Here is a 17300-nt window from a genome sequence, read left to right as displayed (position 1 = left end):
ACATAGGAACGACAATTGACTCTTTCTAAAGAGAAAACTTAGATGAAAGGCACTACTCAAAGGATTGAGCAGCCCTGAAGGAGTGAACTTAGAATAATAAAGATTGACTGACTATACTGACAAACATAGTGATGCTTCTGACTTAGTTAATGTTTTGTTTGGTAAGTCTATCCTTTCAAGGAATAGTTTTTCAATTGGTAAACACCGGACTTCTTCCTCGAAACAGTAATGCCTCAAGAATTTAATTACGACCCCTAAGATTGCTTAGCTTCAATGCCCCCAGTTTTGAGGATATCACTTGAATTTGCTTGAACTTCAGTTGATCTTCAGTCTTGATACCGGCTGTTGCCTTCTTATACTGATTCTCTTACCGTGACCAAGTCACCTCTTCAGGGTTTTTAACTTGGCGGACCGCGCTAGCCTTAACTTTTGCCTGAACCACCTTTCTAGGTTTTCGATCCAGCAGGCTATCCCCTTAGCTTTTGCCTAAGCCGCCCTTTCGGGTTTTCAACTTAGCAGGGGAATGATCTTAAATTTTGCCTAGACCGCCCTTTCAGGTTTTCAGTCTAGCAGATCTTCAAACTCCGTTATTTTTCTTATTCATCATCATTTCATTTTTTTATTGTATCTCAGGACCTAGCTCATTAGTTCTGAACACCAGAAGGACTTTTATAGGTAGGATAGGGCTTTTCAAAGAATGGCTTAAGGCTCAACAAAGATTTCGACCGAACCTGTGAACAGGTCGCCTACATATCCCAAGGTAGGAATCAGGTCGTGTGTAGTTCAGGGCGAATGCCCCTAGTTTGAAGATAAATTGTTTGATTTTTTTTTCCTTTTTTCTTTTCTTTCTGGAACAATTAACTTCTCTTCTTTTGGAACTTGTCCCTCTCTTTTTTTTTTTTTTGAAAGGATTGAATTTCTTTTCCTTTTTGAATCGACCGAACTCGGTTCAACCGAGTTGCCTACGTACCCCAGTATAGGGATCAGGTCTCGCGTAGTTCGGGGGAATGCCCCAAGTTTGATGGGTTTTCAAGAAAATTTGATTTAGGCTCGAAGGGTTTGCAAATCGGTATTCTTTTGACATTGGGTTTTGATTTTGGGATTTAATCGGCCAAAGGAGGCCTTTCGATGTTCAGATTGGGAATCGATCTAGGTTACTAGAGTCTGTCTGGTACTGATTATTTATTTCTTTTTTTTCTCTTTTTTTTTTTCACGGAGTTTGACGGCATTTCCAGGTAAGATAATGGATTTTCTTCTTTCAAGATTCTAATGCGTGCTTTCGGCTTTCATAGAGCGAAACTTGTTCCTTGACATCCTCCATCTATGGATTTGTAACTCTTGATATCTGATGACCACTTTTCAATACTTGCTCTTGAACTTCTTATCTTGAATTTGTTGGCTTCATGTTATGAATTTGAGAACCAAGGTCATTGATTGGAAATATGAAAGTTATTTCCACTCTATGCCCCTTGCATAGCATATGATATTCACTTCATTCTTTCTTGAACCTTCTATCTGGGTCTTTCTCTTGACATTAATGGTAACGCTTACGGGACCATCTTTTTATCCTCAAAACGGGTTTACCAATTCTTCACACTCTTCAGAGGGTAATGTATTTTCAATCGGCATTTATTGGATCAAGGTTTCAGTGCCAGTGTTTACCACTTCAATTTCATCTTTGAAAGGCTGAGATTGGCGCTCCTCCTCTTGTTCAAGTAATCGTTGTGACTCAAGTGGAGTTTCGTCAATTTTGTTCTCATTTGAGGAGGGAGTCTTATTTTAAGATCAGAAGCACACTTAAGAAATAGACACAAGTGAACTATTGGAACTGAAACTTTATTTAAAGAAAAAGATACTACATCTGACAACCTATCCTGAACATGTTCAGGATTCACAACTCTAAAAGAAAAACAAAAGATAACTTGCCTAGACTAGGCATTAACCTAGAACTGTAGAACCGGACTCAACAATTGTACTGACCATGATGGCTGACTCAAAATAAAATAGTAAACGACTAAAACTTTAACTGCCGCAACTGTTTGGCGTTGAAGGCTCGGCGAAGGCTGGTTCGTTCTGAACATCATCATGGCTGATACTTTCAATTTTGGACAATGATGACTGATTCGCATAGGGAAATGCCCCTAGCTCAAGGATTCTGAGAGTGAACTCTGAAGGACTTAGCAAAATAATCTTGAAAAAGGTAGCCCCTAGAGGAGGAACAGACCAGGGGTACAAGCAAGATTGGATTATCTGGACCAGGCATGATCAGATCATGAGAACGCATAATCGAAAGATTGTGAGATTCTGCATCTGCCAGTTAGGGGATGGCATGAAGATACGATCGAATCGTATGACAGAAGAACGAAAGACGCACGATCAAAAGATTAGATGAGATAGCATAGGATTACTTTCAACGAATAGATCATGAATGACTAATCCTATGAGATCTTTGGAAATGATGGGATTTATATCCTAACCCCAAAGGGAAAGTTTTTATTCTTCACACATTTTATCAGTGTTACCTGAAGGCATCAACCCTAATCCTAATCTAGCGGAGTGGAGATAGGATCTCAACTCATGACTTTGTTTGTGTACCTAGGACCGATCGTAGCCATTGGAAGATGGACTACGGTCTAATCTAGACACAAATGGGTAGGATATCCTAAACTAGGCTCACACATGTGATGCACATGTGTTCGTATACTACATGCATGTGTGGGTTAATCTAGGGGTAAGGCCAAGAGTTCCCTTAGCGCGAATCCATGTTCGATATACTGTACCAGTGTCCGGCGTATCAGTACGTGAACAATAGATCCGTTTACGTACCATAAAGGTACCAGGCTAAGGGTGGAATGCTTCTCTAGCACAGAGGCACCAGGTGATGAAATCCCAGTCAACCATGCTAGATAACACTCCGGGTTCCTAAAATAGGACGTGTGTGCACGTGAGATGCAAGGGTTTAGATGCAAGTGATGTAAGTGTGTGCAATAAGTTCGCGCGATCTATGATGCCTTCAGGTTTTGTTAGATTAAGTTTGAGTAAAATGTGATGAGAAAATAAAACAAGACAAACTAATCTGACAAGTATACAAGAGATAGAGTTCTTATGAGCCAGTTAAATTAAATTCAAATGAATTATCTTTTGGAATTTTAATGAAGTTAGGTGATCCCCAGCAGAGTCGCCAGACTGTGGGACATGATCCCGCGAGAGGGGCGTGGGGCGCGAGCCGCCGCTCTCTCTCTCTTGGTCTCTCGTATCCACGCGATTGGCGTGTGCATTTTAATATTGATTTGAATTCGTCTTTTATGTGAACTTGGGATCACTAAGGCAATCCGAATTCCACACGAAAGAGACTGACAGAGTCGCCACCTAGATGTGGGATCTAGGACCCGTAATTAACCAGAAATCTAGACTCGCTACCTGGTTACGAGAATGGAAGGTATGGGGAGTTATCCACCACATGCACCATTCTTGCCCGATAATCGGTCTTCGATTCCAAAAGCTAACTCTTTTAAATTTATTTTAAATGGCTCATTCAACTCTATGTTAATGTGCGAACTAAGTGACATGCATCCTATGATCTAATTTCAATGTGAATCCTAAATGTGTATCTTGATTTATTAATTTGTCTGGATTCAATCTAAGTGAAAGTTCTCCTAAAATTCTAATTTCATGGAAAGTCCTAAGTGATTTGATTAAGCATTTACAAGAAAATTAATATACAAAACACCACAATTTGTTTGTGGTGCCGACTCGCGGGTGGTATGCCATCAGACATCCAAGCTGCCTACGTACCCAAGCCTCACTGGGATCAGAGTCGACGTAGTTCGGTGCACCTAAGCTAAGCTACATATGCCTAACTCAACTAAGACACCGACCTAGACGGGATTGACTGTTTCAACAGTTTTAAGAGAAGTTATTTAATTCAAGTTGAGGATTTTATTATCTTAGGATTTCATCTAAGATGCTATATGATTCTTATCTGAATGCAAGTTGTCCCTTAGACTAATGCAGGTTTGCCTACATCCTAGTTTACTAGGCTTGTCCTAGGGAAAGATTGGGTGACTAGTGTAACTAGACCTATGGCACGGTTGCTATACATAGCAAACGTCCGTGATGAGGCTGGACTCCTAACTCTAGGACTCCCTAAAACCTAAGACTCCCTAAAACTTAGGACACGACACGACACCGGTGTTCCTAAATTGGGCTCTAAGGGTCCTTACGACGGAAACCATAATCCAATGGTTCCGAGAGACACGAGATGAATCGAGATGATGAATAGTGTGAGGGAATGGGAAAGATAGAGAAAGGTGCGACTGAACTTGGGAGTGCCAAATTGCCTACGTACCCCGTGATGGGGATCAAGCCACACGTAGTTCCACTGGGGAGGTTGCTTGGATTTTGGAAAACAGGTTTGGTATTTGGATCAGGAATCGGGTTTGTATTTGAGCATTGGACTTGAGATTCAAAAACATTGATATAACAATGGGATTTTGGAATTGGGAATTTGCATCAAAGAATTGAGCATATTGGAATCATCAAGGGTTTGAATTTTCGGAATTCAAAGTGGGCGGGCTTATGAGATTCGGCCAAATGGATTCAGACATGCGACTCGGATTGTGTTGGGATATGACTTGGTTGGATTGGGTTAATGGTTAGGGTCAAGTGAGTCGGGTCTAAGTTAGGAGCAAACCCGAGACTAGCCATGGTCTAACTAGGAGGAAGCAGGGTACAAACCAGGGTGCGGACCAGGGTGCACCAGGGTGCGAACCAGCAGGGAACCAGGGTGCGAACCAGCAGGGAACCAGGGTGCGAACCAGCAGGGGAACCAGGGTGCAACCAGCAGGGAACCTGGGTGCAACCAGCAGCGAACCTGGGTGCAACCAGGGTCTAACCAGAGTGCGAACCAGCAGGGAACCAGGGTGCGAACCAATATCGAACCAGGGTGCGAACCAGTAGGGAACCTGGGTGCAACCAGCAGCGAACCTGGGTGCGAACCAGCAGGGAACCAGGGTGCGAACCAGCAGGGGAACCAGGGTGCAACCAGGAGGGAACCTGGGTGCAACCAGCAGCGAACCTGGGTGCAACCAGGGTCTAACCAGAGTGCGAACCAGCAGGGAACCAGGGTGCGAACCAATATCGAACCAGGGTGCGAACCAGTAGGGAACCAGGGTGCAACCAGCAGGGAACCAGGGTGCAACCAGTAGGGAACCAGGGTGCAACCAGCAGGGGAACCAGGGTGCGAATCAGTAGGGAACCAGGGTGCAACCAGCATCGAACCTGGGTGCAACCAGCAGCGAACCTGGGTGCAACCAGGGTCTAACCAGAGGCTAACCAGGGGGAAAACGGACCCTACATGCTTCCTAACATGGTTTTTCTTTTAAAGTAAAAGATATGCATGAAAACAGACCCTACATAGAATTGAAATAAATGCCTACCTCTTTGGAAACCCACTTTGTGTTTGATTTTTCTTTGATGTTAATTCCTTGAAGATGATTCCTTGCTTGATAATGACTGCTTTTGATATATATCACCCAACGTATAAAATCACCCGATCCGGCAAGGATGGCCGAACCCTTGAAGAGATGAGGGAGAGGGATGAATTTTCTAAGAGAGGGGTTCTTTTTTCTTCTCTTGGATGGTGGGATGAGAGGGTATTTATAGGAGAATGGGATAGGAGGTTAGGTGAGGTTAGGTGGTTTTGGATGGTTAGGATGAGAGGATGAGGTTAGGTAAGGTTAGGTGGGGTTAGGTAAGGTTAGGTGAGGTTAGGTGAGGTTTGGATGGTTAGGATGAGAGGAGAGGTTATGTGAGGTTAGGTGAGGTTTGGATGGTTATGATGGGAGGAGAGGTTAGGTGAGGTTAGGTGAGGTTTGAATGGTTAGGATGAGAGGAGAGGTTAGGTGGTTTTGGATGGTTAGACCCAGGTCATGATCTGCCATTGATCTAACGATTTACGGAAATCGGGTCTCGGAATGGAATCAGGGTCCGGGCTATGAAGTGACCCTAGCTTATTTTGTCCCGATTGATGATCCGTAAAGTCAGATCAAGATATTAATGACCTAAAACATATAAATCAATGATAGATGGGGTTCTCACATGGATTTAACACACTAATTTATTTGTTGATTAAAACAAAACAAAATGGGGTGTCTACAGGTCCTGAAAGTCTCTAGGTGGTCCACGGGGTCGGTGGTCCTGTCATACTACGGAACCTGGGGCATCTTCCAGCCCGCGGGGGCCTCCGTGTTGAGCACTCTGTCTGAAAATGGTTGAGCGCTTGTGAAGATCCGGGAAGCAGGTCGGCCCTGCTCTCTGGCGAGCTCTTCGATCCGGTGGTCGATCTGCTGGATCCTTCGCAATACCGGGTCCTCTCGCTCCTCAGCCCGGTGGGCGGGCCTCCCTCTCCTCGCCGGCGGGCTCATAGCCGATCCGGACTGACTAGCCGGACTCCTTCGCCGGTGCCGCGATCCCTCTCCGTGCGTGGCGTCTCTCTTGCTGTCATGCCTTTGTACGGAGGGCGATCGTGACCGGTGATGTAAGCGAGGCTCGGGACGCACATGCTTGTCCCGGGAGAGGTGATCTCGTCTTGTAGAGTGGCGAGTCTGCTCCCAGGGCGGAGGCGTGTGCTCTCGGGGGGAGCTTCCCCTCCCCTGGGCGGGCTGAGAGGTTTCGGCTGGGTGCTGCTGGAGCGCGGTGGCCGGATTTCTAAACTGCGCAATTACAGCAGTCATCTCTTGAAAAAGGGCCCGCATCTCCCTTGGGGTCGGGGTAGGGTCCGAACGGTCCGATCGAGTCGGACTGCGCTCCCCTGGTGCCCCGACCTCTATCTGCGAGGCCAATCACTCGCTTCTCCCTTCGCGGGGGGCTGTAGCCCGGGTCGTTCGGGAGGTTGGCTTATGCTTTCCGTGTTTTCCTACCATTGCTTAAGTGAGGTTCCGAACAGCTTTTTGTTTCGGGTCCCACGGATGGCGCCAAATCTGTTAGGTCTAAAATTGGTAACAGGTTATGGTAGGGCTGGATGGGCTGAGCTAACAAGTCACGGCTGAAGGGCTGGTGGAGTCCTGTGCTGCACAAGGGCACAGACAAGAAAGAAAAGGGTCAGAGGACCAACCCGGAGTGGTACTCCGGACGGGCGCTTCGACACTCAAGTCAGTATGAGCAGGAGTGCAAAGCAATGTCAGAGCAAAGGCTTAGAGTTTTGATTTTCAGATCCCTCACCTTAGCACAAGTGAAGGCTATTTATAGTGATTCTGAGCCACCTGTCTAGGACAGGTGGTGGCCTCTGTATGGGCCAGGTCTCATACCTAAGGAGGGCAAGTGGAAGTCCCCGATTGGTCCAGGTGTCACACCTAGTAGGGACAGGTGTTGGCCTTCCAACGGTCCTTGTGAGGGCTACGTGCCAGCAGCCAATTGGATGCTGAGTTCGGACCCATCAGTGCTGAGTCCGGATCCCATCAGTGCTGAGTTCGGACCCCATCAATTTCCTTTAAATAGTATACAACTATCTAAAGCTCATATTTTCGTTTTGGCATGGGACACTATTTCCATTTAATTCCCTAACTACTCAAGATAGCCATTTCCATTTCATTTCAATTTAGAAATTTTTAGAAAGGACTCGCTGTCCTTATTAAAGACGTCTAGGTATCATTCCTAGATACCTAATATGGACGATATTTTCTTTTGGTATTCCCAAATTTAAGACTGCTACTTTACAAACACATACTGCTGACTATTTATGAATTACGTTTAAGAACACAGAGAGCCGACCTTCTCCAAAATCTTTTATTTTGCTTCCTACTCCTTCGAGAATAATTGTATTAATAGAGTTTGATGGGGTGTAAAAACTCAAGCCTATCATAGGCCGACACCTGTCCTGGAGTAGGTAAACTCAAGCCTATCACAGGCCGACCTGTCCAAACCAAAAGATAATGGACAACCTCTCCAAAACTCTTAAACTAGCTCTGCACTCCTGCTCATATACTGACTTGAGTATCAAAGGGCCTGTCCGGAATAACACCCGGGTTGGTCTTCTGACCTCGTTTGCTTCTGTACAGAACACAGTTCCTTCATTTCAGTCTAGCTGAACTTAGCTCCCTCACTTTGATTTCTCGGGACTCAGCTCCTCGGGTCATTCAGCTCAGCTCTTACGTCACTGTCGTACCTGCTACCGATTTTCGGTCTAACAGAGTTTCCTCTCTCTCTCTCTCTCTCTCAAATTCCTCTTCAAATCTTCCTCTTCCCCTTTCCTCAATCTCCCCCGGAAGCTCAAACAAGTTAGAAGTCCTAACTTGGTTGTTTCTAATCCTCATGTTACTCAATCATAAGGTGCCAAACGGCCCCTAACTGTTGTCTCCTCAATTTAGTTGTAATGTTCCATGTATATGTCAAAGTCGGAAATTTCACACTCTCTGGTAAATTAAGAAGATTGATCAAATATCTTTCAGGTCTTTCTTCCAAATGTGATATCACAAAAAACCCAAATAATTAGATGGCATGTTTCTATATAAAACTTGTATTTAGAGATGTTGGAGCACTCTATATAAATTTTCTCTATATCTTTGTTATGATTTTTTCTTCTTTATTCTTTTTTTTTATTTTTTAATTTGGGTATAAATCTTTCTCTTTTGGGCCGCCCCGTGCATCGCACGGATCTGCAACTAGTACCATATATAATTATGAGGAATGCTTAAATGAAGGATGCTCTCACTACAAGGGCACCCCATTGGACCATCTCATCAAAGTTCATTTATTAATGATTGAGCCTAGCTCAATTGGTAAATTGGTCTCAGACTTTGTTCATCAACCTTGAGGTCGGAGGTTCAATCCCGGCTTACCTACCCAAAAAAATTCATTTATTGTTCACTTAATTTTATATTTTTTGGTGCTGTTATCAATGCACTTTGGTGGGATGGTCCAATGGGTAGTCCTTCATTTAATCATTCCTCATAATTATAATGATAATACTTTGGTGCCATTTAAAACCGTATATATGTAAAATTCTATGAAGCTATTAAATACCTTATAAAAATGTAAATATCTTTGTAGTTGAATACCTTACATAACAACCGAGCGTGCTGAAGGAACATTTATCTATACTATATATAAAGTGAACCCCTCCTTAATAAAGAATTTGCTAGCAAAAGGGCTCTCCTATTGGCTACACATCACCATCATGCATTAATAATGGCCGAAAAGTCAAACATTATGGTGATGTGCAGCCAATGGGGGAGCCCTTTCACCTCTTTTTTGCAAGGGCTCCCTTCAGTTTAGACTTCCTCTAATAACAATAAATAATTTTACATATATAAGATAATTAGGCTATATTTGACAACCATGGCTTATATTTCATGAAATATTAGTTTACCAAGTGGGGAGAGAGCGTAGGGCGAGTGGGAGGATGAGAGAATTGAGAGGGCATAGTAAAGAGATAGAAACCTCTAATTTTGAGTAGGAGATAGTCCGAAGTGGCTGAGAAATTGGGCACTTCTGAAACTCTCAATTCTCTCCCTCTTCAACAAACCCTCCTTGCCCCTTTCCAAACCACTGGATAAACTATATTTCATGGAAAAAAATCTCATGGCTCCCAAACATTGCCTTAAATAGCTATAGATAAATTTACATGTACAAAAAATTTAATAGCTATAAAGAAATGTAAATAAGCCATTTTATACTTAATTGATGCTTTACATTTATAAGGACTATTCAGTTAATATGCTTTTCTTAGGGACTAATAAGCAATTATTTTGCCATGTAGGGACTAATCAGCAAAAATCCCTTTAAAGATAACCTCGGGTTCCAACGAAGTTTTCCTTTTGCGTATGATATCGTCAAAGAAATTAAGGCATTAATAATTTAAAAAGAAACTTTACATTTACAAGGTTTTAAATAACCTCTAGAAATAAGGTAAAGGATGATTATGTAAAAAAAAAGGGAAATGATATCTGCACCAAGTGTTTCAATAAACATGTGCTCCACTTGTTTGTCGTGTAGTATTTAAAGGGTTTAAAGAGCTTTTTGAGGTCCGTAATATCCTTTGGAATCCCTTTAAATACTACACGACAAGCAAGTGGAGCGCTTGTTTATCGAAACACCTTGGCGAAGATATCATTTCCCAAAAAAACAAGGTGGAAATATTAGCTTAACACAAAAAGTAAAACATTTTTGTAAACAAAAATAAAGAAAATCTAGTCATTTCTTGGTCTAAGCCACGCTATATACAATATTTGATTTATGCTTTGCCGTAGGTCTAGGTCTTGTAATTAAGTAGATTTCAGAGAAGCTCCAGGGTTGCACGTTGCCTAGTTGTTAAAAAAACTAAAGATACTTTAAAAAGTACAAAATATTATAAGTCAATACATCAAGAAAATAATGTAGTAATTAAAGAGTATTCTAATCCTGATTTAGCAGGAGACCTCGATGATATAAGATCAACATCTTGATACGTCATCCTCTTAATAGGAGAATGAGCAATAACTTGGAAGCTACAGCTCTAACATGATAAACGTCAGTGACTAACTCTGGTAACTCATCTAAATAAAACACAATGTAAATTTTATGCCCAAAACGCATCAACTAAACGAAACACAATGCACATTTTATGTCAAAAACACATGGAAGCCCCCACCTTTCCTTTTGGTTCTGTTTCTTTAGAGGTAAAATGGCCATAAAACAAATTTTACCGAATGGAGAAAGAGGAGGGCTCTCATTAGAGTAGATCCTTTCACTTTCTTCATAAAATTTTTCTAAGGAATTCATTAGCCGACCCCTGCTAGTTTAGGACAAAGGCTTAGTTGAGTTGAGTTGAGTTTAGGAGAAGGAGGGCTCTCATTAGCCCTATTAACATATATGGTACGAGGAAGAGAGAGAGATTGGTTCCATTTGCGACTCCCCACACTTTCTGTCATGATCTACTTTATGTCATAGTCTACTTTTAGCATTGATTCAAATATTTAACTTCAAATCTTTAACATCCTAAATTTAGCCTTGCACCATTGGGTATATTTTTAAATTTAACAGGTGGCAGAGCAATAAAAAAGCCAAGACTCCTGGTTGCTCTCTTTGTTCCTATACCTAATAGCCTAGGGCCATCAACCTGAAGCACAAACATACATCCTCCATTGGATCATGCATGAATCAACTGCAAGGAAACAAGCAAAGTCAAAGGAGTGCAATCTCATTATGTTCCTACATAACTTGGATTTATACTTCCTATCTTAATGAAGCCATCCTAGAAGGTTGAAGTTGTTTTATACAAACTATCCTGATTCTTTATCATTCCTAAGCCGTAGTTTCAAGGTAGAACAGCCTAGGATGACATCTTTTGTGAGAGGAATGGAAGATTGATGAGCAGTAACGTAAAGGAAGTCATTTGATATCCAAATGGGTTGACATTGATTTCTGAAGTGCTATCCAGAATGAGTAGGGGTGCAACTCGGGCGGGTTGGGTTCGGATTGAGGCCAACCCGAACCCGACCCGAGCAACCATTTACTCGATCCGAACCCGACCCGAGTTCCAACCCGATGAGGTTTAACCCGACCAGCCCTTTTTCCCAACCCGAACCTGACTCAACCCGAGTTCAACACTACCCAACCCGACCCAACCCGAGATTTTAAGCTTAAAAAATAAAAAAATTATTAAAAATTTTGGGTTGAACTTGGGCCGGGTTGCCCAAGCCCTCAACCCGAACCCGACCCGAACTCGCCCCGGGTTGAGAAAACCCAACCCGAATCCAAACCCGACTTGAACTCAACCCAACCCGTGTTTTTCCCTGGTTGAACCCACCGGGTTCGGGTTGAGCCCGCCCGAGTTGCACCCCTAAGAATGACAAGGAATTGCTGCATCATACTTTGATTTACAGAGCTACCATTGTTGTGAATGTTCTATATTGATTTTTTGATGATTGTCCAGCTTGTAATCCCATTTCAAAACCTTCACAGTAAATAACTTGGTTTAGCAAAAAAAAAAAAAAGAATTCAGCATATTTCATTAATTGGCATGTAAAAACTGATAAAGTCACCAGTCATGCAGCAGAATTTGAGAGATTAAGGTTCCAACCATCATTTGATAAAATTCCATTAAGAAAAAACAATTGAAAACACAAAAGCTATCAGCACATTATCTGATTCATTTAAACTAATAACAGCTTACCATAGATTAGAAAAAGAAACACAAAAGCATGCATGCATTTGACGGAATATATATATAATGAAACACAATACTCTCATCATTGGTCTTAGGTTACACTTATTTCTGTTTCTGACATTGCCAACACTCCACATTTAAAGTAACTGGAGAACTTGAGACTAAAAGTAGAACCACCACAATACGTTGTCACTGTTTCACACCTGCAGGATAAGAAAAATTGTCATTATGCCTCCAATGAATAATTGGATTACCACTTGTTAATTAAAATCAAGCTGCCACTTACTGGCTGCTTTCTGGAATCTCGATCCAACCCATAACGGAATTAGATTCCACTAATCTGGTTGATTACATTACCCATGGGCCATGGCCAATCAAGCAGTCCAGGAGTTTGTGCCATGGTGGTTTCTCGCAAGACGGAAGTCTTGCGGAATGGTCCATGGTGCATAAAATGCTTAGAGTATGATAAGGGTACCCCTACAACTGAATTAACGTAGATAACACTGAAAGTTACTATAATTTTGAATAAGCCCTTAATAGGCAATCCACAGTGTCACAGCCACAACTAGAACAAGCATAAAACAATGAAGCAAATCTACTACGTACTACTAAATTGTCTTTATTAAGTGCATTACTGTCAAAACCTTCTTGACATCCACATTGATTGCAGCAGGTATACAATATAAACAAACATATGGAAACATACCAGAAAGAGAAATGAAAACATTCAAGATTTCAAGTGATTTTTAGTCGGTCACCATGGAAAACCCATAAACTGATTTAATGAAGAGCACAAGAAAAACAGATGATTCTCAAGTCATGACCACCCAAACAGTGGCTCGGCCAAATCCATACCGTACAGGTGAGAGTTGGTCAAGATTGGGCCTCATTGTGGAGGTTCATTGGCCAAAAAATACAAAAGGGGGCAGACCAAATTTTCTAAAGATTTGATCGATGCACTTGTGGAATTGAATCTGAAACATTGGATATTTTGTTAGAACTGTCCACGCTGCCCAAAAACCAGGAAGAGGGCAATGTAACAACAAACGTAGGGGGTGTAAGGTACTAAATGAAGGGGGATGTAAATATTATAAATCCCCATCATTTCGATCGTCAAGCGTCAGATTTGAGATTTCTATCGGAAAATTGTAGAAGGAAAACGAGGAGAAACCCCCAAGATCAAAACGTTTTTACAAGAATCCCCCAGATTTTTCATAATTACCAATGGTATAATTTTGTGCTATAAATAACTTTTAATTTCCTCTTACCCCCATTTTACCCTTCATTACATTACCCTTAGAAATCCCTAAAATCTCTCCATCACCAAAGGCAAGATTAAATCAAAGGAATTCTACACATGTTTTGATAAAAATAACTCAAAACATTTGTAAAATTCTCAAACGATGTGAAAAATGATTGGAAAATTCACAAAACCCTTCTAAAAAAGGCAACATCTATCTCTAATGAGATTTTTTTTATGGTATAAGCAGTAAAGTCCTTTATTTTTCAAAAACCATGGTACAAGCTACACCTTAGTATGATTCAAACTGCCCATTTTATGGGCACACCGTAGGATGATTCAAACTGTCCATTTGATGGGCCACAACGTAAATTGATTGTGGCCGAAAAATTATTTTCGTAGGATCATCCCAACCCTCCGATCCCAACCCTTAGATATATAGAGGAACTACATATTATGGAAACCGGAGGGTTGGGATGATCCAATGGAAATGATTTTTGGGCCACAACCTATTTACGTTGTGGCCCATCAAATCCACAGTTTGGATCATCCTACACTGTGCCCGTCAAATGAGCGGTTTGGATCGATCATCCTCCTGAGGCATGAAGAGTACTTACTTTTTGAAATAATTAAAACCTATTAAGGTATATTGTAAATGGTATCTAAGCTAGAGTCTCTAAATAGAATGGGTGCATGTGTTGCTTGGGTTATATTAGATATTGGTTGTATAGGGCCTAATATAGAGAGGGTCTCTTAAGAAATCATCTCCATAGGATCATGGTAAGTGTTGATTTGTTGAGGTTTAAAATGGACAGCTAGAAAATGGGTCCATTTTGTGCCTCTATGTACAGATCAGATCGAATGATTAAGATGATTGTATGAAGATGGTTTCTTAAGAACACCCTATCTATGCCAGGTGCTGTGGAATTTATGGGTTGGATGAGGCAGATAACATGGAAGATGGTGTATTTATAGTGGCTAACTCAGATAATCTATCTGAGCTTGAGCTGCGCCCCAAGCTATTAATGTGCTATTGGTAATTATGAAAATTTTGGGGATTCTAGTGCATATGTTTTCATCCAGGGGTTTCCTAGTAGTTTTCCCAACTGTAAAAAGAGAAAAAAAATCCAAAATCCGAAAGTTTTGTACCTCCACAAAGTTGGAAAAAGCAGTTCTAAGACTCTCTCCGTAGGCCTTGTTTTTGCAAGTGGGAATGCTCTCGAACTGCTTGGCCGGAAGCTTCTCTGACAGGAATCCGACGTGGAATTCGATCTCGTCGGAGCCGGGGTCCATCTCGATTCCGGTGACCGGAACCCAAATAAAGACCTTCTTGGCCTGGATTCCAGACAGATCAGAAATGCTTCCGTACGAGAGCTTTCCGGTGATCTTGTTGCTGTAATAGACGAGATCAGAGAATTGGACGTAGCAAGAGTGGGAGAGCTCTATCACGAACGTTCCGTCATCGGAGAGCGAGTAGGTCGTAACGGAATCGGGCAAGAGGCCTTTCGGGAGTCCGAATTCTGGGAGGATATCGTGAACCGAGTTGGGAGTTTCGGAATTGGATGCGGAAACTGTTATGATGTAGAAGAGAAGGGCTGCCAAGAAGAGTTTTGGGGAGTTCGACATTTTTTTGTGAGCTTGGAACTGGTCTGAACGAGACGGGAGTGGTGTTTTTTCTATCAGAGAGAGAGAGAGAGTAATTGGTGGGCTTTATGGTCGTCTTTTTCTCTGTCTAGTACCAATCATTTGCTTTGGAACTATCGTCATGAATTATTTGCTTCGGGAAATGATATAATCAGGCCTTTTTCTTCCCTGGGCCACCCCCTTGTAGTGTACATCAGAGGGGGCAGCCCGGCGGAGTTTGCCTAAGGTTCTTTGCATACGGGTAGGGCTGCAAATGAACCGAGCCGGATCACGAATCATTCGTTTACTAAACGAGCCGAATCCGAGACAAAAAATTAGGCTCGTCAAATAAATGAGCCGAACTCGAGCTTTGTATAGTTCGGCTTGGACAAGCTCGTAAACTTTTTAGACTCGGTTCATAAAGCCGAGCTGAGCTTTAAAGCTTGGATTATGTTCGTTATATTACTAAATATTATATTATATATATTACTTAATGATATTTATTTGATGTGTTTACTAAACGAGCTGACCTGAACCCAACTAAGCTCGAGCCTGGCTCGGCTCGGCTCACTAAAAGTTCGACTCGTGCTCGTTCGTTTACTAAATGAGCCGAGCTCAAGATTTGTTGAATTTTGGTGAGCCGAACACGAGCCTATAGTATAAAGCTCGTCACGAACACGAGCCGAGGCTCAAACTAAGCGAGCCGAGCACGAACACCCCGTAGTTCCGCTCGGCTCGGCTCGGCTCGTTTGCAGCCCTACATACGGGCATAAGCTGTTGTCTTTATTCACGAGGTGGCTGGTTGACATGCGACCCATGAGCTGAAAATGCCTTTTGGGATGGACCCCAGCAAATCACTTATTATAATAACCTTAGGCATGACTTATTTAATTACTATAGAAGAGGCCTTAATGTCCTATTTGTAACAAATTAAAATAATATTTGTATTATTTGTGAATAAGACTAATTTTTGTGGCATCAAAAGAGATTCTCAAAGCATTGACTTACTTTGCATATTGATAAGTTTAGAAGATTTCACTAAACTTGAATGCTTTACAAAAGAGAATTAATGGTGCTTATATAGAGCACTTACATGATGAACATAGAAAGTAAATCAAGATAATTGTGGAAGGAAATAATCCTAATCAAATCTACTTTCTAATCTCTCTTGCTTTCCCCTTCTAATCTACTTGCCTAATTTATTTAGTTGCTTCATTTAGCCAACTTACCCAATCCACCTCCAAGATGATCCAACGGTGAGATCCTAACTCAATCTAACCGTTGGATCCCACAAATTCTAACGCATATGATCTCATGCGCAAATAACGGTTACATTGGTCTTATTATATCCGCCGAGATTTTATGGTGTAAGAAGCCCTTATAGTCACATAATTTTCAAAAAGTACTGTACAGGCCACTTCATGGGATGATCCAAACCGTCCATAAGATGGAACACAACGTAAATAGGCTATTCGCCAAAAATCTTTTCCATAGGATATCCTAGCCCTCTGATCTATTGAGGTTTCCATAATATGCAGTTCCTCTATAGATCATAGGGCTGGGATCATCCTATGGAAATGATTTTTGGGGAATAGCCTATTTATGTTGTGTTCCATCTTATGGACGGTTTGGATCATCCTATGATATGGTCCGTAAAGTAATTTTTGAATAATAAGGGACTATAAGGGCTTACACCATATAAAAACTCATCTCTACCTGGTTAATTTCTTCCAAAGCCATTAAACTTAGAGGGATGCTGAACTCACGGGCGCCCTTGAAGAAACTGGTCACAAGGGCGCCACCATTGGATCCATGTCATTTGCTTCTAACATTTCAGTGCCATTACAAATGCATTCAAGGTGACGTGGATCCAATGGTGGCGCCCTTGTGACCAGTTTATAGTTTATGCAAGGGCGTCTGTGAGATTAGCATCCCTCTTTAACTTAATATATAATCTTATTTGTAAATAAGGACTGATTTATTAATCCATATTATTTACCTGCAGTTGGTGGGTGGCAATATCAATCTCTTAATTGTAAGCTCCGTCTCTTGTAGCTACCAAATTATTACCCGGGCTTCATTGTTTTTGCGTGGCTCAATTTATCTTTTTTGTGTGGATAAAACAGATTCTTGTTGGTGTGGCTGTTTACCTACTGTAAGCCATGTGGGTTTCTTTCAAGCCTCTAGTTGACTTTCTACATGCAGTAATTTTCTTATTTATCTGCACTTTAAATTTTTAATCCAGGTTCTAGCTTATAAAATCTAGGTTTTAGCTTGTAAAATCCGCAAGAG

General features: G+C 41.7%; 2 protein-coding genes and 1 long non-coding RNA gene across 3 annotated transcripts in view; 1 reads left to right on the top strand and 2 right to left on the bottom strand.

Annotated features, from left to right (window-relative positions):
* The window catches only part of LOC143848058 (F-box protein At3g58530-like), a 90862-nt gene that overhangs the window by 53793 nt on the left and 19769 nt on the right, over positions 1-17300 (top strand). The window lies entirely within an intron of this gene.
* Positions 887-5825, bottom strand: LOC143848022 (uncharacterized). The gene is made up of 2 exons (XR_013235281.1): positions 5439-5825; positions 887-2310 (listed from the first exon to the last, which is right to left on the bottom strand). It is a non-coding gene; the product is annotated as an uncharacterized LOC143848022 (long non-coding RNA).
* On the bottom strand, positions 12046-15091 carry LOC143860201 (uncharacterized protein At5g01610-like). Its single transcript, XM_077370767.1, has 2 exons — positions 14535-15091; positions 12046-12348 (listed from the first exon to the last, which is right to left on the bottom strand). The coding sequence occupies exons 1-2, from the start codon at positions 15009-15011 to the stop codon at positions 12343-12345; spliced, it is 483 nt and encodes a 160-aa protein (XP_077226882.1). The 5' UTR covers positions 15012-15091; the 3' UTR covers positions 12046-12342.

This window comes from Tasmannia lanceolata, unplaced genomic scaffold (assembly GCF_043159265.1).
Source record: "Tasmannia lanceolata isolate RefF3 unplaced genomic scaffold, GAP_Taslan_0.1 ptg000003l, whole genome shotgun sequence".
Lineage (NCBI taxonomy): Eukaryota > Viridiplantae > Streptophyta > Magnoliopsida > Canellales > Winteraceae > Tasmannia > Tasmannia lanceolata.
Note: the sequence above shows the minus strand (reverse complement) of the source record. Positions and strands in the feature narration are given on the sequence as shown.

Coding starts and splice junctions, on each gene's coding strand:
- LOC143860201 (XM_077370767.1), bottom strand. CDS start 15,011: ATGTCGAACTCCCCAAAACTCTTCTTGGCAGCCCTTCTCTTCTACATC.